A 24997-nucleotide genomic window follows, 5' to 3' on the forward strand; every position below is an offset into this window, starting at 1 on the left:
GAATACTCTGCAATTATTGGTAAGCAATAATAAGTATTTGTTCTTTTTTTAAAGATGCATTTTGTGTACTGCTTATTTTGAACTTCGATTGAAATATTGCATGTTCTTCTCTAATGCAAGAAAAAAATGGGTTTGGGTGCCATTCATCGCTTTCTATAGACACCTTGTGGAGTGATTGAGCTTTTAATATTGTAAAATTGATCATTATTGGCAGGTGGAATATTAATCTATTTTACTAGCTGTTTTATACATATCCTAAAATGATATGTTTATATTTGCATAGATATTTTATATTTATGGAATATATTTATAGCTACGGAGCAGGTTAAATGTGGAGCGTAAATTACTATAGTGATGAACACCGGTAAAATCCAAACCACTTTCATGGTACCTAAAATCTAGGGTTGACTAAACTAAAACTTAACTGGCTAGCCACCTAAACCGGCTTCATGGTACAAGCCCCAGGAGAGATGAACCGTTAACCCAGACAGATTGCACTGTTTGTGTGTTTACATGAGACTATTCATATACTTCCATGTATAGCTGTAAAATGCAAATGTTTGTGCTCATTAAACACCTCTCTGGCAGAACTCACAAGAGCACTACACATTAGAATATAGCCCTACACAGTAGAATAGAGCCCTACACACCGGAATAGGGCCCTACACACCGGAATAGGGCCCTACACACCGGAATAGGGCCCTACACACAAGTATCTTCTTGAGTGTCAGAGCGGCTGCTTTCGTAAACACTGTGACAGACATGAATCCACTAATCATGAGAGATTATGTCCTGAACGCAGATTTAACGGCTTAATAAACATACTTTGAAACTCCAGAGTGATGAATCTGAGAAAGTCACTAAAAAACTCATACTGTATAATGTGCATGTGTGAGATTTATACTTTCAGTCAGAAGTTTGGACACACGCACAACTGAATTTGCACATCTGCAAATTAATTTCCAAAATAAAAAAAAAAACATTTATTAAAGTTGCTTGAGAGAGTACCCAAAGTATATAAAGCGGTAATCTAGATAAACTCAAATATAAGATAGATTGGATTTTTTTTGGTCACTACATAATTTCCATACTTTCATTTGTGTTACTAAATAGTTTATGACTTAACTATTTGTCCAAAATGTAGAAATGTTATAAATGATAAGCAGGAGTGACTAAACTTTTGACTTGTAGTGTGTGTTAGTGTTTATGATGTGTTAGCAGGTGCAGTGAACTCCAGGTGTGCGTTTGTGATCTGGAGTTGTTCTGTCTGCTGTTATTGTAGGAGGTTTGTATCAGCAGACACTGTAAACTCAACAGATCTGCCTTCTTTACCTCCACATACACAGTAGTATCACGCTCTCTACAGATCTGCCTTCATTAACCACCACACACACACTGGTACATACCCCTGAGTGTGGAGGGGGTGGTTTGTGAGCAGGTATGGTGGGGGTGTTTGGGGGGAGGGATGCGGTGGCTGCTGGAGAGTGTCGGTACACTGGTACAGTTGGCATCACTGGAGGCTGCAGACCATCTGATGAACGCCGAACATCCTCACAGATCAGTTCCTTTATTCTCACCACAGCCTCTGATGACAGAAAATAACTTTCAGTTAACTTCCACTTAAACACAAACATCCTGTCTTAACCACATGATACATGAAAAAAAATTCAGTCCTTGCAAGCTGTATAATGCAACATTTGTCCCGACATTGGTCACACGGTATCTCGTGCACACAGTGAAATCTCAATGCCACAAATTACACACCACATAGCATAACTAATACCTAATTAGGCCTGCAGCGATTATTAAATAATTGTGTGTTCGCAGTTATATGACATAAAGCCATTGTGCATTTCAAATTCAAATCATATATTACTGTCTACATAAAGGAATTTTATTGTGCATCTGATTCGATTGAACTCCAACCAGCTCACTCCGACCAGCCGCACAGCTCCTGAAGAGCGAGTGAAGATTAACCGCTTCTGAAGCACTGTGATGATTATTTATAATATTATGTTTTATTAGTACATTAATTTTTATGAGTTGCTCCTAAATTTCCACATTAGGAGTTACTTTAGCTTTAAGATTTTTTTGTGAATAAGGGCCTAGGGCAGATGTATTTTCATAATATAACATGATATTATAAATATTATAATACTGACATTAACCCTTTAAAAAAAGGTACTGCCTGAATTGCGAGGGTGTTTTCATTTTTGTAAACCTAAGAGATGCAGTCACCTCTCCAACAAATTGAAACAACCCAAATACACTGGAGATAAAGGTTGACAACTCTGCGCTCCCTGGCCACATCAAAATGAAACTATGTAGTGCGGATGAATTGGGAATTTCTGTTATCCGTCAGCAAAATCATCTATCAACTATATATGCAGTCTTCAGACCGTATTTCATCCGACAATTCATAGCGTATTTTTTTTTTTCCTGTGGACGCACGCTCGCTGCAGAGAAAAAAAGGTGGCATTCATGGCCACTGCAGGGCTACCTGGTGTACTTGATAGATGGGACACACACTTGTTTCATTCACCAACACAGGATAAAGTCTGTCAACAGAAAAAAAAAAAAAAAATCTATCTATATGTATGTATCGTATGTATGCATATATACAGTTGTGCTCAAAAGTTTGCATACCCTGGGAGAAATTGCGAAATTTTGGCATTGATTTTGAAAATATGACTGATCATGCAAAAAAAAATTTCTTTTATTTAAGGATAGTGATCATATGAAGCCATTTATCATCACATAGTTGTTTGGCTCCTTTTTAAGAAATCACCCAAATGGCCCTGATCAAAAGTTTACATACCCTTGAATGTTTGGCCTTGTTACAGACACACAAGGTGACACACACAGGTTTAAATGGCAGTTAAAGGTTAATTTCCCACACCTGTGGCTTTTTAAATTGCAATTAGTGTCTGTGTATAAATAGTCAATGAGTTTGTTAGCTCTCACGTGGATGCACTGAGCAGGCTAGATACTGAGCCATGGGGAGCAGAAAAGAACTGTCAAAAGACCTGCGTAACAAGGTAATGGAACTTTATAAAGATGGAAAAGGATATAAAAAGATATCCAAAGCCTTGAAAATGCCAGTCAGTACTGTTCAATCACTTATTAAGAAGTGGAAAATTCAGGGATCTCTTGATACCAAGCCAAGGTCAGGTAGACCAAGAAAGATTTCAGCCACAACTGCCAGAAGAATTGTTAGGGATACAAAGAAAACCCACAGGTAACCTCAGGAGAAATACAGGCTGCTCTGGAAAAAGATGGTGTTGTTGTTTCACAATTTCTGCCAGGGTATGCAAACTTTTGAGCACAACTGTGTATATATATATATATATATATATATATATATATATTTATATTACACAAACACATAAGGTTGGGAGGGTTACTTTTTTAATGTAATGTGTTACATATTACTGGTTACTTAATGATAAACATAATCAGTATCAATCTAAATACAGCAATATGAAATTAATGTAATCAGAATACTTTTCATTGCTTTTGGATTACCACAAGGGCACATGTGTAAATAAAGTCAAGATAAAATCAATATGATCTCTAAAACTTTAAATTATGCCTTGAATACAAACAGAACATGTTTGAGTAATATTATGAGTACTGTCGTAGCTGTTATTATATCTAAGAAAAAGAAACACGTACACTGCACACTACCAAGAAAACAGAAAATGATCTGTTAATGTAGAACTCAGTATTTTTAAAGAAATCAGGTGAGTTATTTGTCTGCTAAAGAAAAATTAAAATAATTTTAAAGCAAATATAATCTGAACAGATGCACTGAAATTACAGTATGTCTTGGTTAGCATTAAACTAAATCTGACAGCATATCCCTCAGATTCAAACACATTACAAAGTGTAATTCTACCATGTATTGCAGTTAGTGTGTATAGGCAAATTTAATTTGCATTATTCATTAAATTCAGATTGTATTCAATAGGTAGATCACACATTATCATCATCATTATTATTGTCATAATTAGATGCTGGAGAGTGCCTTTCCTCGCTTGCTCATGATCCAAAGTCAAACATCACCAGCTAACAGATTATGGCTGATTTCTATGTTTCTGTTTCTGTTTAAGGAGGATTTTAAGGGGAAAATAAAGTTTTGATTCCAAACAGAAAACAAAATCTAGTTTTAAAGAGAAGATCAAAACTTGATCTAAACTTTGAATGTGTCTTTTCAATTACTCATTCCTAATTACTATAAGTGTTGAACATGTTACATATGCCAGAATGTCTCCCTCACCCAGACATTTGAACTGTTCTCAACAATAATTTATCAAAATAGATAAATTCTTCATTGAACTTTCTTTCCTAAGAACTTAAAACACATTTTCAATTAATTTGGTATTTATGTGTACAATTTGGAATTGTTAATAATGATCAGGGATGCAAAATCATGAGAGATGAAAGTCATAGCAGGTTTTCCAGGGGTATTTTTTCAGTTGATTTTTGTATTCAAAACCTTTTTTTTCCTTAAATGAAGGTTTAAGTACCGTTCATCTGGGGGAGGGGTCATTTTTTCAGCTTCAATACAGAACGAAACAACATACAGGACATCCTGGCTAATATAGTACAGTTCGCATTTCCAACCATGCAAACCAGGGGATTTCTATGCCGTACCAGCAATGATGCGCAAATCACGTCAGCATTGTCAGCTATTCCTGCTCCCGCCAAATGATGAGGGCCACGGATTTCTTTGAGCACTAGGGCTAACTCATTTATTTTATTTTTTATCCCCTTTTTCTCCCAATTCTCCCACTGCTTAGTAGGTCCTCGTGGTGGCGCGGTTACTCACCTCAATCCAGGTGGCAGAGGACAAGTCTCGGTCGCCTACACTTCTGAGACAGTCAATCCTGTGTAGGATCTTATCACATGGCTCGTTGTGTATGACACCGCGGAGACGATCCACGCACAACTTACCACCCGCCCCATTAAGAGCGAGAACCACTAATCGCGACCACGAGGAGGTTACCCCATGTGACTAGATTACTTGTTCCCTAGCAACCGGACCAATTTGGTTGCTTAGGAGACTTGGCTGGAGTCACTCAGCATGCCCTGTATCCGAACTAACCTAGTTAATGTGATTTCTGTGTGGCTCTTATTACCTTCAAATTCTCAGGTCCTTGGATAACGAGAGCATCTTCACAGCTGGAAGGCATAAATTCCAATGAACTTTAATGTTGTTTCGCTTTTCTCTTTTAACGAGCGAATTATGTCGAAATTTCCAAGAAAATAATGCAGATTCTTCCGTGGCCATTGCGATGAAGCAGCTGTTTGCCTTGAGAGCAGAGTGCTAATGTGAGACAGCTGTTATTTGTGCATGCAACAATGAGGCACTTTGACTCAAGTTAGAGAGAACCCCAAGAGAACGCTCATCTAAACCATCTCTCACTCTAAACAAACAGCTGTCTGTATCACTTTGTCTGGAAAATTCACTATTTCTTTTGTCAGAAATTAAAACTTTTAATCCTGACAGTAATCCCAATTTTTTGAAAATGTAACTAATCTGATCACGATGGGGTTTTTGTGTAACTGTAACAGATTACAGTTACCTAATTTTTGTATCCTGATTATACATACAGGTTTGGAGAGTAACGGATTACTTGTAATGGTGTTAGGTAATCAGGATACAAAAAGTAGGTAATTGTAATCCATTACAGTTACATAAAAACCCCATCGTGAGATATATATTCATCCTGCTATATGTCTACGAGGAATAGCAGTTCCCTGTCTACCAATAACTTTGGCCGATTTAAAAGAGTGCACTCAGGAAATGTGACGTCATCCATAGCAACGAGGTCAACTCCACCTTACTCTTACATTAAGATTTCTTTAGTTAAACTGTCTCTTAGCAGTTTTGTGAGTAGGTTATAAGCAAAAACTCTTAACTAGGAACTCTTTGGAGAACTCCCAGTGGCAAGACAAAAATCTTTGTAAATAAATCTGATCACTTAGAAAAGCAACAGCATCCGCTGCTCAACAGACAGACAGAACAGTGTACTTACTGTTGACTTCCTCCTGACTGCGTCCCTGCACATGCAGATACAGCGACCGCACTCTACACACAGAGATAGAATTAGAGAAGTCACACACACAAACACCCAGGTTTTATTGTACAGATACATACGTGGCTGCACTGCTACTCTTCTCTGCATCACTCATGTAAAGTCCCTTAGTTGAAACGACTGCACCACTGAACAGACGAATCTACGACATGAGAACATGTGACTAAACAAGTTTACAGACTGATCTCATGCACTCTCATTGTCACACTTCAGCTGATGTTGTTGTGTTATCTCACACCTCTTCTTGAGTTTTGCCTTTGGTAAGCAAATTTCTGCAGTTAAGTGGCACGTCATTTATGTCGACTTCAGCAACGATGACCTCATCAGTGCTGACAGGAGCAGCAGGAGCGGACGGAGCCTGCGTGAACACACACAAAACACATATGTAAGCATACAGAATGGCAGTGAAGCATCATCAGTTGTCTTTGTGTGGAATAGTCAGTACTTTACTGGGCAGTGGCTGAAGTGGCTTTAGTTTGCCTTTAGCCATAAGCATGGCGTTAATTTTCGCCGCCATCGCAGCAGCCATCTCCACACCACCCTGCAGAGGCTCTTGCACGTCAGGGGTGGAGACTGAGCTGGAGCTGTGAGCTGCTGCACCCAGCACCGGTGCTACATTAGCGGCCCGGGACTCACTCCCCACAACACCCTGCAGGATGCCTGCTCGGGGTTTGGCCTGATCCCACCTGCTGCTCAAACACCTGCAGAAAACATCCACATCACAAGTGACCGCATGAGAGTCTAGATAGAACAAGTTTGGTTACACTTGAGGCCCAAACTGTCATCACTTGCATACCTGTTTTATTATATATATTGCTACTTGTGAGCTCGACCTTAATATTTGAAAGGCTCATAAATCAGCCATATCATGTTCTACTTTAAATGTAATGATATTAATATTGTTTGTGCGAGGGTTTGGTTAGAGTATAGTATACATTATCTACGTATGCAAACCATTGGTCCTCACTAATATAACTTGAAAAGGTCTTTGTGTGTATATAGTGTGTGTGATATTTGTAGGCAGCAGCACACTGAAAGCACCCCGCCTGTTCTAATCACACGTGTTTTTTACTGTAGGAGGAGAGTATCAACAGAACTCTAGAACTCACAGAATCTGTTTTCATGCCCTCCATCAACTACAAAATTACAAACACGTCAAATAAACATGTTTATTATTAACAGTTCAAAAATAACCATAGTATTCTTTGAAGTTTCACAGCTATTACAGGAATGTGGAAAACACTCAAACCCATGTTATATGTCTAAGTATTCTGTTACTACCGTCTGATCACTATACAATGGAAACGCCACAGTACTGTTTTGTGAGGTTATAAAATAGAGAGTCACACTAAAGTTTGCACAGTTAAATGCTGAAACCTGAACACAAACACTCACGGTGATTGTGACGACATCTGCGCTGGTTAAAGCTTCATGCGCGCAAAACTTTAAATTAAAATACAAATTGTCAACATTAAGTAAAAAAATATGAACATAAAATGTAAAAATCCGCAGTTTTAAACCGAAAGTTTGATCATCGATCCACAAACACCCTCGCGCTGAGGCCTCGACCGGAAGTCACGTCTCTTCTTCTTTCACGTGAGTGTAGTGGCGCACTCTCTCGAAGAGCGCCACCTACCGTAATCATAAAAACCAATGTACCTGAAACGACGTCACATTCACTTGGATTATAACATTTGTCATTTGACATACAAAAAAAGATCATTTGACATTTGAACGTTTTTTTTATCTGCATTCAAGCTGGACAAAACTGGGACGCCACCTATGTAACTACAAACTCACAGTAAGGTGGTGTGGTCATTAAAAACATAAAGGTGCTGTTAAAAGTTTTTGGAAATTAGTTAAATATGTGTTGTGAGAAATCACATCTGTTTTGTGACAGCACAAGACAGCAAATAAATAAAGAAATAAAAATCAGGGGAACTGCCTGCACTTTTTGGCCAATCAAAAGTGACAAAATGGCTTTATTTTTTACTTTCACAATAACATTAAAATCACCTTCAGTGTAAATGAGGGTCGTGAATTTCAATACTATTGATTTTAGTTTTGTAAAAATACTAGAATCAATTTAATGTAACTTTTTAGTTACATTAAAACTGCATTTACATAGTATTTTAGTCAAGCTTGTTAATTTTATCATTTTTAATCTTATGTTTTAAATATGGTTTAAGAGATAAAGTATGATTTTGATAAAAAATCAAAAAGACAAGTGTATCTGTTTGTGTCCCAAAAGACGACAAGGAAGGAACACCAACTTCACGAAAGGCCCACTTCAAGTAACACCACCCTTGGATCACAAAGCCATTCTATTGGCTGAAAGAACTTTTAAAATCCAATGCAATCACTGTATGATTTATGACATGTTGTATTAAAGAGTAATTTACTTTAAAAATTGTAATCCACTATAAACTACAAATTATTTATCTAAAATTGTAATCATATTACTTTACTAATTACTTCAGTGAAAAAGTAATCACACTACTAATTATTTTACTTTTAAGTTACTTTCTAAAACACATTTCCGCTTAACAAATTCAAATTAATGTCTATATTTCTTGTTCATTGTTACACACAAGTCATTTACTCAGCACCTCACGTTTCTCCTTCACAATGACTCATATGGGGCCATAATTCATGTAATCTACATAAATAATATGTTAGAAATAAGAATAACCCTATAATGTATATGAAAGTAATTAAATTAATTGAAAGTCAGTAACTGTAATCTGATTACAATAATTTATGTAATCTAATGCATCACTATTTTTCTAAAAATAATTAGATTACATTAGCTAATTACTTTGTAATTGGATTACACCCAACACTGGTTTTAACTATGTAAATATGACAAACAAATTTTTAAGTATATGTCACCAGGATTGGGAGGGTTACTTTTTTTTTATTCCACTACAGATTACAGAATACATGCTGTAAAATGTAATTTGTAACATATTCCGTTAGATTACTCAAGGTCAGTAATGTATTCTAAATACTTTGGATTACTCCTTCAGCACTGGTAGATTTTTTCACTTGTTTTGACTATAAAAACTCTGCCAGTACAGTAAGACAAAATACACGTTAAAAATACATTCTCTGAAAAACCTAAATATCTTATGCAGTGTTGTTTCTAAAACAAGATAAATCTAATTGATCTTGTTTTAATGATTTTTAGATATTTTTTACAGGAAAACAATACAAAAATTATTATCAAGAATATGATTTTTGCCCTTATATCAAAGGTCTTACAAGAAAAAAAGAAATTATGATCTAATGTGAATTTTCTTGATAAAAACATATGATCGCGTCTGGTAACACGTGCATGTAAAATGGTTAGAAATAGCATTTTATCTTTGCGTAAAGCTGATAATTTACACATGGTTTATTTCTATTTCTTCTGCTCCAAACTTACTTCAGACTTACTTCTCTGTCTGCTCGTATGAATGTAACACATCATAAGAAAGTGTTTCACCGCTGTTCTAATGCACTTTGGATCGCATCATTTATATGTATAAATGTTTTCCATCTGAAAGGACTAAATATTAAATGAAACAAATGACAATAAAATGCAAAGAAATCTGTTCAGTAATCAAAATACTTTTTGAATGTAACTGTATTCTAATTACCAATGATTTAAATTGTAACTGTAGTGGAATACAGTTACTTATATTTTGTATTTTAAATACGTAATCCCGTTACATGTATTCCGTTACTCCTCAACCCTGTATGTCACATATGATAGGAGGCTTTGTTTACTTGTGAGAGAACCAATACACTTCAAAATAAAGGATCCAATAAAAATCAAAAAGGGTTCTACAGTTTGATGTAAAAGTTGAAAGTTTTAAAGTTCACACATAAGAAACAAGAACTTTTTCATCTCTAGTTCTTGAGAAAAGTATCTATTTAATAGTGCTTCAAATAGAACAAAAAAAAACCAAAAACAAATTGCTTGTTGATATGTTTACTGTATATATATATATATAAAAACCCACCCCTTTATTTTTTAAAGGGATAGCACAGGACTGTGTTCAGCCTCAGAATGCACTGCAGCAGCTGACCTGAGTAAACCTCTTCACAGTGCTGCGATGCTGTTTTGGGATTCCAAAATGAAATTTCTCTCATTTACTCACACTCATGTCACCCCAGATGTGTATGACTTTCTTTCTTCTGTTGAACACAAATGAAGATTTTTAGAAGAATAGTTCAGCGCTGTAGGTCCATACAATGCAAGTGAATGGTGACCTGAACTTTGAAGCTCCAAAAAGCACATAAAGGCAGCATAAAAGTAATCCATAAGACTCCAGTGTTTTAATCCATGTCTTCTGAAGTGATTCAATCGGTTTTAGGTGAGAACAGACCAAAAAACGTGTAATCAAGCTTGAAATCATGATAGCCAAGGAGACTGCTGATGTCAAGATTTATAGTGAAAAATTAGTTACATTTTGGTCTGTTTTCACCCAGACCTGATTGGATCAATTCAGAAGACACAAATTAAACCACTGGAGTCATATGGATTACTTTAATGTTGCATTTTGGAGCTTCAAAGTTTTGCTCACCATTCACTTGTATTGTATGGACCAACAGAGCTGAAATATTCTTCTAAAAATCTTTGTTTGTGTTCAACAGAATGATGAGAGTATTAGACTGGCTGGGCGAAGCCCATAAAAGTGATGAAAATTATCCAGTCCAGACTCAATGTTTAAAAAAATAAATAAAAAAAATTAAGACAGACATCTATTTGCTGCTGCAGTGGTAAACAAACCTCACCTGAATCTGTAACCTTGATGAAGACATGCTGAAGTTTCATTCAAAACCTTTCAAGTCTGAGAACTGTTTGTGTAATAAATGAAGCACACACATGTCGTCATATATTGAGCTTTATGATAGAGGTCATGAGTAAAACCTGTGAGCTGCTTCACAAATATAATGCAAAGTAGTTTTATCCGTTTCACATCAACTCATGAACTCTGTGGTGACATACAGAATGAACTTGAATAAAAAATAAAAAAAACCCTGCTGGAGAGACAGAGAGATTAAACTAGTTTTTTCTTAATAATAAAACTCTCTTCTGCAGCGTTTGTGTCACAGCTGTCAAGTCGCATGTCATTTCCTGAATCAAAGCTCTCATAACATCACACATGAACTGATGATATTCCACATGTCAAAAACAACATGGATGAAATTATGATCCGTCTCACACAGGCGCTTCTGCTGTACAGCAGTCCAGTGTAAAATATATCTATAAAAATATTGAGATTTACTTCATATAACATGAGTGTGTTAAAAACTGCAGATGTCCGTCGCAGGTGAACAGCGCGCTGAGCTGTATAAATATAGCGTATAAAATAAGGCAGCAGTCATCAGTAGATCGGCCACATAGAAAAACCTCTGCAAGAAAATCCTTCAAGTCTGAATATTTTCACAGATCACTGCCGTGCGGTGAACAGTGTTATCGCAGGTAGCAGAGCGCGTCTCCACTGTGGTTCTGAGTGATGCATCTCACACACACACACACACACACGCACACACGCACGCACGAACACACACTCATGTCTACAGTGCAACAGGAAGATTCAAACAGCATCATTCAATAAGAAAATAAAAAAATGTATGTGTTATTAATGTTTCCTCTCTAACTCTGCAGATATTAAATACAGATGATAAGAATAAGATTTTAATTTATGTTAATCACTTTGGCGTTTTATAGTTCATTTTAATTATATTTATTAGCTAACATGATTTTCATCATTACTTTATAATAGAAAACAAGAAACAAAATAAATAGAGCTCTGCAGATGTGTCTCTGCAGCTCTACACGTGTGTATACATGTATGTGTGTGTGTATGTGTGTGTGTGTATCTACACGAGAAGAACAGAAAGCAGACAGACAGTAGAGATTTAGACAGGTGCAGAGCTGATCGCTAGTTTCTTCACAAATGTGAGACGCCCGTCTGTCTTTCAAATGCGTGTCGCCTTGTCATGACCATCCCATGTCCCATGTCCCGTGTGACGACAGACACTCACACATAAATCAAAACCCGTCGCACTGCATGTGTGTTACTCGGGTGGCGGCCGTAGGCTGCGTAGTTTCCTCTCGTCGAGACTCTTCCAGTATTTGAAGTTGTTGTCCAGATGTTGCATTAGATTCGGCAGATCAGCAAAAGCTGCAGAGACACAAAACATCACATCACAACAACAAACTTTATTCCATCATTTCAACCAAACACATTTGCAGCCAAGAAGATTCAAAATGTTTAAAATGATTAAAAATATTGAGTTAAAAATAATCAAGGCATATGTATTTCATTTTACACCAACAGTGCAATATTTAGTAATAAACCACAATATTTACCTTCATGTATTTTTACTAAAACTTTTCTGAAACATGTCAAATGCCATATAGAGATTTCCATCGCTGTTGAAGTGATGGCAAATCACTGAATCAGTGATTTCAACAGATTCATTGAAAAAACTAATTAATAAATTCTGACTTCTCAAATCTGATTTAGACCAATTAAAAAGCTTTGAATACAACAACTCATCAGAATGATTAATACCACCATAATATTCATGAAGTTGCTTAAAGGTGCACTTAGTAATTTTTTCCTCCTAAAGACATGAATTGTAATTTTGCTATATATGTAGTAAATCATGAGCACTCACATTAAAATGAAGACTCCAGTCATATCAGTAACCTTATAAAAGCTGTTTTATTCTACATGGAGAGGGTCCACACATGGGGGCTGCCATGTTAGAATCACATGATCAGCCGAATACTACTCGCTTAATCTCAATAATCATCCTGTTATTTTTACTCATTGATTAAATTAATCACGGTTGACTGTGAATACTACATTTCTACAATAGCATCTGAAACTGAAAACTATTGATTTTAAATGATGCTGCATCCAAGCCACTAGAGGGCAGTGTAAGTCCAAGATGACACAAAGACAAAAGTTACTGAAAGCACTTTTAATATACGGTGTGCAGGTGTTTCTTTACCGTCCCAGGCGTCAAACATGTCTGTGATAAAATAATCAATGAAGGAGATCTGTGATTTAGGAATGCTGCAGGTGTTGCGATCAAACACAGGCATCACGACCGGCAAACATTGCTGCTTTTCCTCATCAGTCTATAGAGAGAGAACAGAGAGATTAAACAAACACGCATACACAAACATACACACATATACACGTTTACTTAGCTATCTGAATAAGATATCATAGACATCTATTGTTATTGTTTATAGTTAATTATAATCAGTACAGACTAACCTTTAAAGAAAACTTAGTTAAAAATGATTTATTTGAATTAATTAATAGTAAATAGTATTATAATATATAAATAGTAGGGCTGCGAATCGATTAAAATGTTTTAACTAATTAATCACACTTTCTGTGATTAATCACGATTAATTATGCTACATTAAAACAAATTAAAACATAATCATAAATATATTTACTTTATACTTAAAACTTTAGAACTTGCAGGAAATTTAGTCATCATTTATTTCAATTATTTTAACATGTTAAAATGTTCATGTATTTTTTTTACGCATAGAGATAATTAGACACATTTTTACAGGTATTAATCTTTGATACAAGTTTTTGTATACAAGGCACAAAATCAGTTGACATGCTGTAATTAAAAGTTGGGGAAAATATTCTGCCATTTTCCAGTGCTTTATTGGCAAGATAAACTTAAGTGAACATTGGCAATGCATTATTAGACACTATACATACATGAATACTGAAGATTAATTTAAAGATTAAAATCTCTTATTAAAACTGTTATTTTCTCTGGCTGTCGTTCAGTCTCTATCACGCACACACGGGGTATCTCTTGTATGGTTTAAATTTTGCCACGGACTAGTTCAGACGAAAGTAAGCATTTTTGGGCGATACAAAGAGATATGGCAGCTTGCTTGTCTCTCTCCCACACCTGGCTCACCGCTTGCGGTAGAAGTCTCCATTCTCCATACAGTAAATCAGCTCCCATGTTTACTATGCCCGGGACAAGCGTCGAGCACAGTGAAGAAGCGTGCACTACCAAGAAGGTATAGCTGCAGGCTGGAGACCTCCAAATGAGGGCTGAAACTCCAAAAGAGGGCAGGGTTACTCAAGAAAGGGGTTGTGCCAACTCCAAAAGGGGGCGTCACTTCCACTCACGGTTAAGGTTAGGAGCTCCCTATTTCTTTAATGGTGGTTTGGAGCTCCAACCACTTTTTGGAGCTCTGCCTGCAGCTATATCCTTCACTGCACTGCTCCACACAATCAGTTTCTGTGCTAGGATGTGCAGTCGAGTTGAGCATGTACTCGTGGAAATTTATATATGCCGATTTTAACCACATGAAGTGGGGAATAACATCTGTGAAACAGTCAGTCAATTATTAATCGCGTTAAATTTCCCAGCCCTAATGAATCGTTTTTCTATTTGAGGATATCCCCAATATCCTCAAAGACAGGTTTAGTCTGATTTATCTTGAGACAAATTTGTCCTAAAACTAAAGCCTAGTAAACATATGCACACACATAAACAAACAATTGCAGCACCTGTGCGAAATACTCCTCTGAAATGCGTCCGGCCCACTCGATGCACAGCTCCAGCGATCTGCAGGGGTTTGAAATATCTGCACACTTGATCAACATCCTCTTTACAAGAATACGATTCTCTGGAACTGACAGAATGCTCTTCACGGACTCCTCATCACCATTAGCCTAAGAGAGAAAGAGAAAGTGACAAGTGGGCACTCACAGCCAACCAGGACAAAACCAAAGTGTCAGGATGTTTCAGAAGAAGTACAGATCTCAGGAAAACCGATACAGAGGAGAGATCCTACAGCACAGTGCCACCTACAGCTATCTAGGCTTTGAAATCAGGGCATATAGACGATTTAAAGGAATATTCTGGGTTTAATACAAGTTAAGCTCAATTGACAGCATCTGTGGTGTAATGTTGATTAAAAATGTCCACAAAAAAAAAAGCAAAAATGGAGGTTACAGTGAGACACTTACAATGGAAGTGAATGTGGCCAATATTTGGATGGTTTAAAGACAGAAATGTGAAGCTTGTTATTTTATAAAAGCACTTTAATTCTTCTGTTAAAACGCATGTATTATTTGAGCTGTAAATTTGTTTAAATAGTCATTTTTTGTTGACATTACATCATCATAGCAATGAAGTTGTAAAATTTACAATACTTTTACACAGAAAAGGTTAGTAAGCGATTGTATCACACTAAAATCATGCATATTGTTTATGTCTTGTGGCTATACTGTTGAAACAATGTGTATTTCACTGTTTACTGATTGTCCCCATTCACTTCCATTGTAAGTGCCTCACTGCAACCCAGATTTTTGCTTTTTTTTAAAGAAAAGGAGGGGCAAGTCAAAATGTATTTTTGTGGTAATCAATATTTTGCATGCTGACAAATGCTGTTGATTGTATTGAACCCGTACCATTCTTTTAATCTGGCTGTAAAAACATGGAATGAAATGGCTGGGAGGGTATCTTATGCCATTAAATCCAATTCGGACCAATGAAATTGACAAATAAAATATGAATAAAATGATATATCATTATATGATAAAACCAATATTCCTATATGGATGTGATATATGGGGATCCATGACAAATTTATACAAACTTAAATAGAAAACAAACACAATCAGAATTTGCAAAAAAACAGTAGGCGTATAAAGAAGTACATCTAAGAATGCTTGCAGGGCTAAATTACGTCTATACCCCCTAAACCCTGAAATTCTGAAAAGTTGTACTATTGTAGCATCACCTCTAACAGTCTGTTTCAATTTCTAAGGTTCCCTAGTATAAAATCCTCCACGGCAATTAAACAGTGTACATTCACACTGACAGAGATGAAATCGCTGCAGCTTGCTGTACTGTTGGATACTAGGGGGCATTCCTACTCAACTACAGTATCCAACTGTATCAGGCAGTGTATCAAATGACCTCCATCATCTGCACTTCCACTCAAGTAGGCATTGCTGCAGCCCGGAGATCTCCAAAAGGGGGCTGAAACTCCAAAAAAGGGCGGGAGAACTCCAGAAGGGGGCGGCACTTCCACCCACGGTTAGGGTTAGGGTAATGGATTGGTTTAGGGCCTCTGTATGTCTTTGCTGGCGATTTGGATCTCCCGCCCCTTTTTCGATCTCGGCTTGCAGCTATAATCCTTCTCCTTCCACTGGTGGTTGCTGTACTGTGTCACAGCTCATCTGCATAAAGTTAAACTTGACTTCACTTTTATCATCACCAATAGTCTCTGTTGCAAACTCTCACTGAACATGCAAAACTTTCACTCACTTCACTGTCCGTACCGTTTACTGTTGTCACGATACCAAACTCTCAGCAGCTGATACCAATACTAGTGAAATTTAGCAATTCCTGTAAACGATTACAAAACCTCAGCAAAATGTCTGTGTGTAAGTGTGAGTGTGTTTGTGTTTCTCACCCCATTCTCCTCCAGTGCAGTCAGTGGTTTGTTGATGCTGTTGACAAACTTGTTGACGTGTTCAAAGTGTTTTGTCATCTCAGTGGCGAGAACCATGTCAATGACAGCCTGCCGGAGTGTGCGGTACTCGTTCCTGAAAGAGAGCAGCCGCATCAGTGTATGTGTCCATGTTTGTGTGTGTGTGTGTTGATATATATGTGTGTGTACCTCTCCATATTCTTGAAGATGTTGCATTTGTCGTCTCGTGTTGTGATCTGGAATGCGAGTGCAGCGTGGTGACTCTCCAGTACGGCCGTGTCATTGTATAGTATGGCCAGTTCACTTCCTGCGTTACACAGGAAGGAGTTTGTGCGTCCGGGATGATCGACATCATGTACAGTAGCAGCGATCAGTGCAGCGACTTCATCTATCGGGTCGAGACTTTCCTGAAAAACAAACACAGGCAAACGTGAATAGTCTTGAGCACAACAAATGTGACAGACAGCAATGTTTTTCTGTGATGACACTGAGCCATGTTATCGCCATGGTAACATGATCAATACAAGTCAGCTTTGTTGTTTAGCTATATATTACACAAAATTATATACAATCCTTATGTCATCACTCTGATAATTCTGTTATTTGTTTGGCCCAAATCACAGTGATGCAGCACAGGCTTTAAAACAGAGGGAGCTCCACTGACTGTGTCAACAAGTTGTGGATCACATGACTTCAGCTGCACTATATGGTGACGCTATACCAGACATGGCCAATTTAAGGCCCGCGGGCCGAATCCGGCCCTCCACGTGGTTTAATCTTGCCCGTGACTTATTTATCCTAAAAGCATTTTTTCATTGGATATTTCAATTATTTTGCTAATGTGCCTCCACAAGTGTTTAACAAGTGCTCATTGTTGCCAGATAACAGATGCAAATCACCAATTAGAGATTTATACTTGCGCAAGTTGGAAATATTCTGCTTAATGTTATACGTATTTTGTGCAATCTGGCAACCATGCATGAGAGTGCTCTTCTTAGCTCTCGCTTTCCCCCTTTGAACAAACTTAGTGCTCTTTAGTGCGATATTCTGTTCAAGGAAATGTGTGATACGGCCACTCTGTGTCGATTCTTGTGGCTGCTTGTGCTGTTTGGTCCTACTAAGTTTGCAGGCAAAACTTCTCAGTGATGAATGTTTTTTATTTTTTTATAAAGATACAAGAACCAAATCAATGTGGAACATTGTATCTAAAAGGAGTGCAATGTGGCCCCTTATGCACTACTTAAAGACCGATGTGGCCCCTTTACCAAAATAGTTGCCCACTCCTGCGCTATATGGTAGAGAAAAATTCATCTGTCCACAAACAGAGGCCGAAAAAAATACAATATATAAATAGCATGAAAAGTACAAACTGCATCACAATGTATGTGCACATAATTTGGTCTGTTTAGTGACCTGTAAGGGCACAATATATTCAGAATAACGAACACATGAAAAAGTCAAATTGGAGCATGTTATAAGCAAACATTTGGACATTTCACATACAAAACAAAATTCTTACAAACTACACTGAGAACACTGAAACAAACTAGTGTCGCCCAGTGACTGACAGAAACTAGTGATTGTGTGGTAATTCATTTACATTGACTTTCCTGATAATTGACAACTAGTTACTATAATTAGTATAAATGAGAAGGTTTATTAGTGAGAGTGTATATTCACCTTTACACGCTCCTTGCACAGGAAGTATGCAGTAGCGTGCAGCACATCTGCGGCATGTGTGGAGTTGTGGTACGAGTTACTGGAGTGATAATTAGCTTCAACGATCTGCAGCCACGAGCGCAGCGTAGCCTCTGGACAGTTTAAAAACTCACAAACACCGAAGCGTGAGAAGATCTTCAAACCCAGAAATGTTAATGGCCTGAAAATACAATAAACATGAGAACCATGGCTGCTCAAAATCAAAACACACAACATGTGATCATTTCATTCCTTAAGTCTTTAACTTGTTTTTTGAATATGTTGGTTGTGTCCCATATTTATAGAGACTTAATGAGAAACAACTACCCATACAAAAACCGAGAGTTCTGGCAAATTTGCCGTGAATTTCACATGTAAATGACCTTTGCAACAAACTCTTCATTGTTGTCACAGGTCTGCCACAGAAGTATTTTCCAAATTGCCCATTGTTACCAAAGTTTTGCTCCAGGTTCACCACTACCAGTGAAGACCTGCAAACTTCTGGCAAACATTTGCGGCAAATCGCAAGCTAATTTGCATGTGAAAATGAGTGGCTAGTTTGCCAGACCTCTAGATTTTTTGTAAGGGTAGTGAGGACATTTTCAGCGCACCTCACCATTTCAACACTCAGAAATCAGCCAAATCATATTTTGCTTTGAATCAGCTGATGTCAACAGGTTTATGTAAGGGTTAGGTTAAGGGTACAGTAAATATCATGAGCTGTGTACCAAACAAAGCACTGCACACTTACACTATTCCTTATGCACTGGGCCATTTAGTGTTTGAAATTTCAAAGTGTAATACTGTCCCAAATGACCAACTGTTTTATGTAACTACACGGAAGCATTCGCTGTTTTTCAGCTAACCGAAATTACGTTTCAAATGCACATGATCTGTTGCCGCTAGCTTTAGCGAGTTAGCAAAACTCAGTCCAACTCTTTTATCTCAAATAATGTAAATATTCACATACTGTGGGATGATGGTAAAGCACTCACTTTTGTCTTCACAGAAGTTTCTCTAGTTGCCACATTCACCATTATTTACAACTGTTTTGTCAGGCCAGCATCACAGCCAGGTAACTCACCTCTTCCGCTACATACACCAAGCTGCGACCATTGAGTGCATTAAGTGTGCAACATTCCACACTCAGTTTGTCCGATTGGAGAAAAAATAATTTGGGTACTCGTAGTTCGCGCATTTTCAGTTGCATTTTCACTGTAAACTTACTACTTGCATTACAAAATGCAGTAGAAAAGTACTCAAGTGTGCGATTTGGAACGCATCTATTATCTTAGTATGAAAACCATTGTGTCTATGAGATGTGCTCACTAATATAGCTTCTAAAGTCTGTGTGTATGTGTGTTTTTGTACCGTTTAATGGTAGCTGACTCCAGGTTAAAAATATCAAAGTCCCACGAGTCTTCGTTCTCCATCGTCTGAGCAATGCATGGTGGGATATCGTTGAGGGACAGCGGTGTGGTCAGGTGACTGGGGATGTGATGCAGCTCTGAAACAGATAATGTGTGTGTGTGAGACTGTGTGTTTATGAATAGTTTGAGTATAGCAGTTTAAGAGAGGTTGTATTTTGAGAAATACAGCAGTGAACTCGACTTACGTTTTGATGCGAAGATGTACTCGTTTCCTGATAGCCTGCGCAATCCGTCCTGCAGAGGAGAAACTGTTGTCAACTCTCACATGCTTACATGCATTATAATAATCCATCTAATGGCTTGAACTATTCCTTGAGACATGAATGATACCTCAAAATCATGTGGGTTGTTATGGAGAGGTGTGCTATTACTTTTCTAAGTGATTGTGTGATTTTATATGACTTGTCAATATTTTGCCCTAAATTTGCACATCAAGCTCCTTTTATGAGCAACTTTTCATCCAAGCAACATTCTGTGTGAAACAAAATATCAGTCAGGTGACTTACGGTCATGAGACCCCCCACCAGGTCATTCGTATGAGGGTCTTCCTCATTAGTCCCAAGCTGAGGCGAGTATAACTCTGTGGTGCGCAGTATCTCCAACACACGGTCTAGCGCCTCAGCGACAGGCATCGGACTGCTTTCCTGAGCTGCGTTTATGATGTTTATCACCTGAACACACCCATAAACACACATTTACTTAATGAGGACATACCATAGACTTTTTATACCATTGACTTTATCATAATTACAACAGACTAACTCAAACTACCCCCATTTTTTTTTTTTTTTTTTTTTGCATTTTTAGAATTGGAAAAGACAGCATTTGCAGTATTAACAGGATTTCACTCACTTCTGAAGACAATTTTCTCCCCAATCTATAGCTAGGTGCATACACACACACACAAAACTGTGTACCTTAGTGATTGGAGCTTCAATTGTCATGGAGTGAATTCTGGCCATTGATGAATGTCTCCTCTGTGAACTTCCTGTTCAACATAACAAGAGTTTATTACAAACTTCACATCACATTAATAATGCACATCTGTGTGCATGTTGCTCTAATTGCATGTTATTGGGGTTTGATGTGACGTGAGTCATGGTTTGCAAATGGTTTGATCAGTAAATCTGCTCATTAAATTCATTCGAGCCATACAATTGCATCTGTCACATGTTTTCATGGTGAATGCAGGATATTCATCACACTTACGTCAAACCATTTGAACCAACAGACCACCTGAATGAACTGCGTGCAGGGGTCAGGGGTCAAGGGTAAGGGTTTAGGAGTTAGGGTCAGGGATCAGAGTTGTCTCACCGTCACTCCCTCGAGAGGTTGTTGAACGAACGTCCAGAGAACCTTTCCTGCGATCTTTATGTTTGCTGCACTGCTGAATATCTGACATACAACAACAATGTACACAAACATTAGAGACACACACATCTTACAGCACCTGGATGACAGATTTGATAAAACATTGGCATCAAACAGCTGTCAATGGCACAGGTCTCAATACAGCTAATATTAACATAGGTCTCCTGTAAACACTGAATGTGGTTTGTGTGATCCAGTTTATACCTGTATTTAACACTGAACACTTGCGATTGGATCACTTGACGGTCAGACACAAAAAACACAAAAAAACACTACAACACTAAATGTGACATAAATAGTATTTTCTCTTGATATTTGCTGGTATGAGACTTTTTGTTGTGATTTGTTGTCAGTGTGTTGCGTCATTGTTGTAGTGTATTGTGTTAAGTACTGATGATGCAATTGATTCTATGAGTTCAATTCAACTGCTTCATGCCAAAAATATCAAAGACTAGAAATATTGTGTTGTGGTACCTGTCTGTGATTCGGCCTGAACTCTCTCACATGGCTTTTCTGTCTGGATCAGAAAACACACACACACAGAGTCATGAAAAACTGTACAGACACAATTAATTGATGAAATCACTGCTTTATGACTGTATGTGCAGGTCTGAATGTGTTTTACCTTGTTATGGTCATTTAAAGGCCTGTTAATTGACACACAGTGCCTGACTTTACTACAGAAAGACAGAGAGAGAGAGAGAGAGAGTCATATTAACAAAGAGGTCATATGATCAAAATCTAGTGCACAACAGTGGCACTCAGCGCTTGTGGGTCGGGAAGATTTTTTTCACAGTCAGTACTGAGCTTGTATATACATATGTTTTTATCTAATGAAATGCTCTCTAGAATCGGTAGTCTTTAATTCGTTAAATAAGTGTTCAGATGTGGTTTTGTCTGACATTAACTAAAGGCTATTGAGTGCAACAGTGTCTGCCCAATTTTTCAGCCGTCTTTGTTCCTGAAGTATTTGTCCCGTACAGGGACAGTTCAACCAAAAATGAAAATTCTCTCATCATTTACTCACCCTCATGTCATTCCAGATGTGTATGACTTTCTTCTGCAGAACACAAAGATTTTTAAAAGCTCCAATCTCAGCTCTGTAGGTCCATACAATTTGGTGACCAACATTTTGAAGCTCCAAAAGCATATGAAAGTAACCCATAAGTCTCCAGTGGTTAAATCCATATCTTCAAAATCAATATGACAGGTGTGGGGAGGGCTCGAGTTGAGGGGGATGCGAGGGAATGCCATCCTCTTTATAGAAAGAAATGGCAAAAACCATCCCCCTTTATCATCCCCTTTAGATCGAAGCTGAAGTGCACCTTTCTAATGTATAGGTTTTCATGATTAAATAAGAATTGTATGGCAATAACATGCATTAAATGAAAACAATACCGATCGCAAGGCTGACCAGCAATATTTGCATGATTCCCCCTCCTCCAACGAAGTATGTTTGACCCCACCATCCCCTTTTACATTTTTTTTTTTCAAACGACCACTGGGTGTGGGTGAGAAACAGACCAATGTTTAAGTCCTTTTTTTTTTTTACAATAAATTCTGCTCCCGGCCCAGTAGGTGGCGATATGCACAAAGAATGAGAATCACCAAAAACAAAAGAAGAAGAATGTGAAAGTGGAGAGTGATAGTAAAAAAAAGGAGTTGAATATTGATCTGTTTCTCACCCACACATATCATTATTGCTTCTGAAGATTTAACCACTGGAGTCATATTAATTACTTTTATGCTGCCTTTATGTAATATTGGAGCTTCAAAATTTTGGACACCATTCACTTTCATTGTATGGACCTACAGAGCTGAAATATTCTTCTAAAAATCTTCATTTGTGTTCAACAGAAGAAAGAAAGTCATACACATCATTATAAACTTTGATTTGAATCATAAAAGCATTTGAAAATCAGACAAAAAGACAAAGGTACAAGACTGTGTACTTAACATCTTTAATGAGGGCATAAACTACAATCCCATGAAGCACTGTGAATGATGGAATCATATTAAAAACGATGGAAAATATAAAACTATTGATTTAAAGTTTTTGATTATAAGTACAGTAAGTAAATGCAGTGGGCAGTCGTTGCAGAGCTTATATGGCGCAATTTGTTCGTCATGCTTCCCTGATTAGTGGATTGTTTCCCTTCAGTAAAATGGGTAGTGTAGTTCTTCACCAGAAAATCATCTATTAAACTATTTATTTTTTTTTTTAAATGAAGAAGATGGAAAAACATGGACCGAAGGCTTCGGCCAGAATCTCATCGAATAACAACTTGAGCTCATGGTAGGTCTGTCTTTAAAGGTTTATCAGTTATTGTTAAAAATCTACCCCCCTATGGAGAAAATGAATAGGTTCTTTACTTCCGGAACAAGACTGTTATTGACTGTCTATTGGCTTTAAAAAAAGGGACGAGCCCTTTCATATGTTGCATCTTAACCTCTTGTTTCAACAGAAAATACGCCAACACAGGAAATGAAAAAACTGTGTTCGGCAAACTATTTCATGGAGTCTTTAAACATGATTTACATACAATTTTGAAAATAAAATAATAACTTAAAAACCTCAGAGCTTAAACAGTGTCACTAATTTCTCTGTGGAAGCAATGAATGGAAATATACTTCCCGAAACTGTCCGTTGAGCTTCATTCATAACAATATTACACACCACATCAATCACAACATGAATCCCTTATCCAGTACTGTGACAGTATCAGATGGCATTACCAAGGTACAGAATTATCACCATATTCATGTACCATGGTATTTATGATACTGCAAGGTATTTGGAACATTAAAAACATTAAAGCTGAAGACTCCGCCTTACCCTCCCTGACCAATCACAGGCGTCATCTTCACATTCTGCTGCACGCTGTCGCCATTCTTCTTTTTAGCATAATAAACTCCCTGCCATTCCTGAAACACACACATACACAGCTCAGCATATGACAGAGAATTTAAACAGCATATGGAATCAGGTGTGAGAGAGAATCAAAGTTCGACCCCTGTGTGATGAAAGTGCCGTGTCTGCAGCTTCAAACACTCCTCCAGCTGTGAGTGTGTGTGTTTGTATGTGTGTGTCTGAGTGTGTGTTTATGACCTTTGTGTTGTGTGAAGTGGGGCAGCAGGATTATTTACACTTTAAACCTGCAGGTCTCACTCAGTAGTTCAACTCTGTTATCGGAAAAATCATTGTAAAGGATTTTTTAACAGAAATAAAGATTGCTCTTGGCTTAAAGCACATAAAACACATTTCAAACAGACTGTGACAGGGTTGAAATAATGTAGTGTTTAAGCGTTAGGCTTCGGGTTAGTAATGATAAATAACTATAGCTAGTTTGCAGGGCTGTGGGCACATATTTAGGATTGGGGTTATAGGTCTGAATATTTAATATCTCTGTCTGTCTCACTCACTTTTCCTCTGTGAATGCAAGTTCTGATGTTCTCCAGCAGGTCTGTTTTGTTTTTGTCACTCTTCGGCACTTCAGTGTTGTCTTTCAGCAGTTCACTGCGCTGATATCCCATCATGCATTCATACGCTGGATTCACATACTGACAGAAACAGAAAACATACAGATGAATCAGATTCACACACAGTCAGTAAGTTTTCATGCACGGTTATAATCGAGCTACAGCAGGTTTTTGTGTTGGCAAGCTACAGTCTTCATCTGTCTGTCAAAGTGTACATGACACAATGCATAATTAAATATATCTGTGCAATTTCGGTGTTATGGACATGACATTTGCGATCTAAAGCCCAAAGTATTCTTCGGTCTTGACATGAACACTTAGCATCTGCATACAGTCGAACACTAGCCTTTCAAAGTATAAAGAATTTGACTGTGTGCTAGGCATGTCATAAAATATCGATATATCAATTATTGATC

General features: G+C 37.5%; 2 protein-coding genes across 7 annotated transcripts in view; both read right to left on the bottom strand.

Moving 5' to 3' along the window:
- Positions 1–7700, bottom strand: part of LOC127455814 (KH homology domain-containing protein 4-like) — a 17260-nt gene extending 9560 nt beyond the window's left edge. For 2 of the 5 annotated variants that reach the window (XM_051723964.1, XM_051723962.1), the window contains exons 1-6: positions 7497–7700; positions 6547–6802; positions 6340–6459; positions 6164–6243; positions 6042–6094; positions 1407–1585 (exon numbers count right to left, since the gene is read on the bottom strand). In XM_051723964.1, the coding sequence (XP_051579924.1) occupies positions 1407–1585; positions 6042–6094; positions 6164–6243; positions 6340–6459; positions 6547–6802; positions 7497–7513 (705 nt within the window). In that variant the 5' untranslated portion in view covers positions 7514–7700. The remainder of the gene's footprint in view (positions 1–1406; positions 1586–6041; positions 6095–6163; positions 6244–6339; positions 6460–6546; positions 6803–7496) is intronic. The other 3 variants (XM_051723963.1, XM_051723961.1, XM_051723960.1) reach the window with 3 other exon arrangements.
- A 3280-nt stretch (positions 7701–10980) lies between these two features.
- Positions 10981–24997, bottom strand: part of pde8a (phosphodiesterase 8A) — a 51555-nt gene continuing 37538 nt past the window's right edge. For both annotated transcript variants that reach the window (XM_051724144.1, XM_051724145.1), the window contains exons 8-22: positions 24525–24662; positions 23938–24026; positions 21727–21778; positions 21576–21618; positions 21045–21125; positions 20648–20718; positions 20237–20401; positions 19916–19964; positions 19672–19807; positions 18283–18481; positions 16792–17009; positions 16585–16717; positions 14669–14833; positions 13119–13248; positions 10981–12280 (exon numbers count right to left, since the gene is read on the bottom strand). In XM_051724144.1, coding sequence (XP_051580104.1) covers positions 12174–12280; positions 13119–13248; positions 14669–14833; positions 16585–16717; positions 16792–17009; positions 18283–18481; positions 19672–19807; positions 19916–19964; positions 20237–20401; positions 20648–20718; positions 21045–21125; positions 21576–21618; positions 21727–21778; positions 23938–24026; positions 24525–24662 — 1776 coding nt within the window. In that variant the 3' untranslated portion in view covers positions 10981–12173. The remainder of the gene's footprint in view (positions 12281–13118; positions 13249–14668; positions 14834–16584; positions 16718–16791; positions 17010–18282; positions 18482–19671; positions 19808–19915; positions 19965–20236; positions 20402–20647; positions 20719–21044; positions 21126–21575; positions 21619–21726; positions 21779–23937; positions 24027–24524; positions 24663–24997) is intronic.

The sequence above is a fragment of the Myxocyprinus asiaticus genome, chromosome 18 (genome assembly GCF_019703515.2).
Source record: "Myxocyprinus asiaticus isolate MX2 ecotype Aquarium Trade chromosome 18, UBuf_Myxa_2, whole genome shotgun sequence".
Classification (NCBI taxonomy): domain Eukaryota; kingdom Metazoa; phylum Chordata; class Actinopteri; order Cypriniformes; family Catostomidae; genus Myxocyprinus; species Myxocyprinus asiaticus.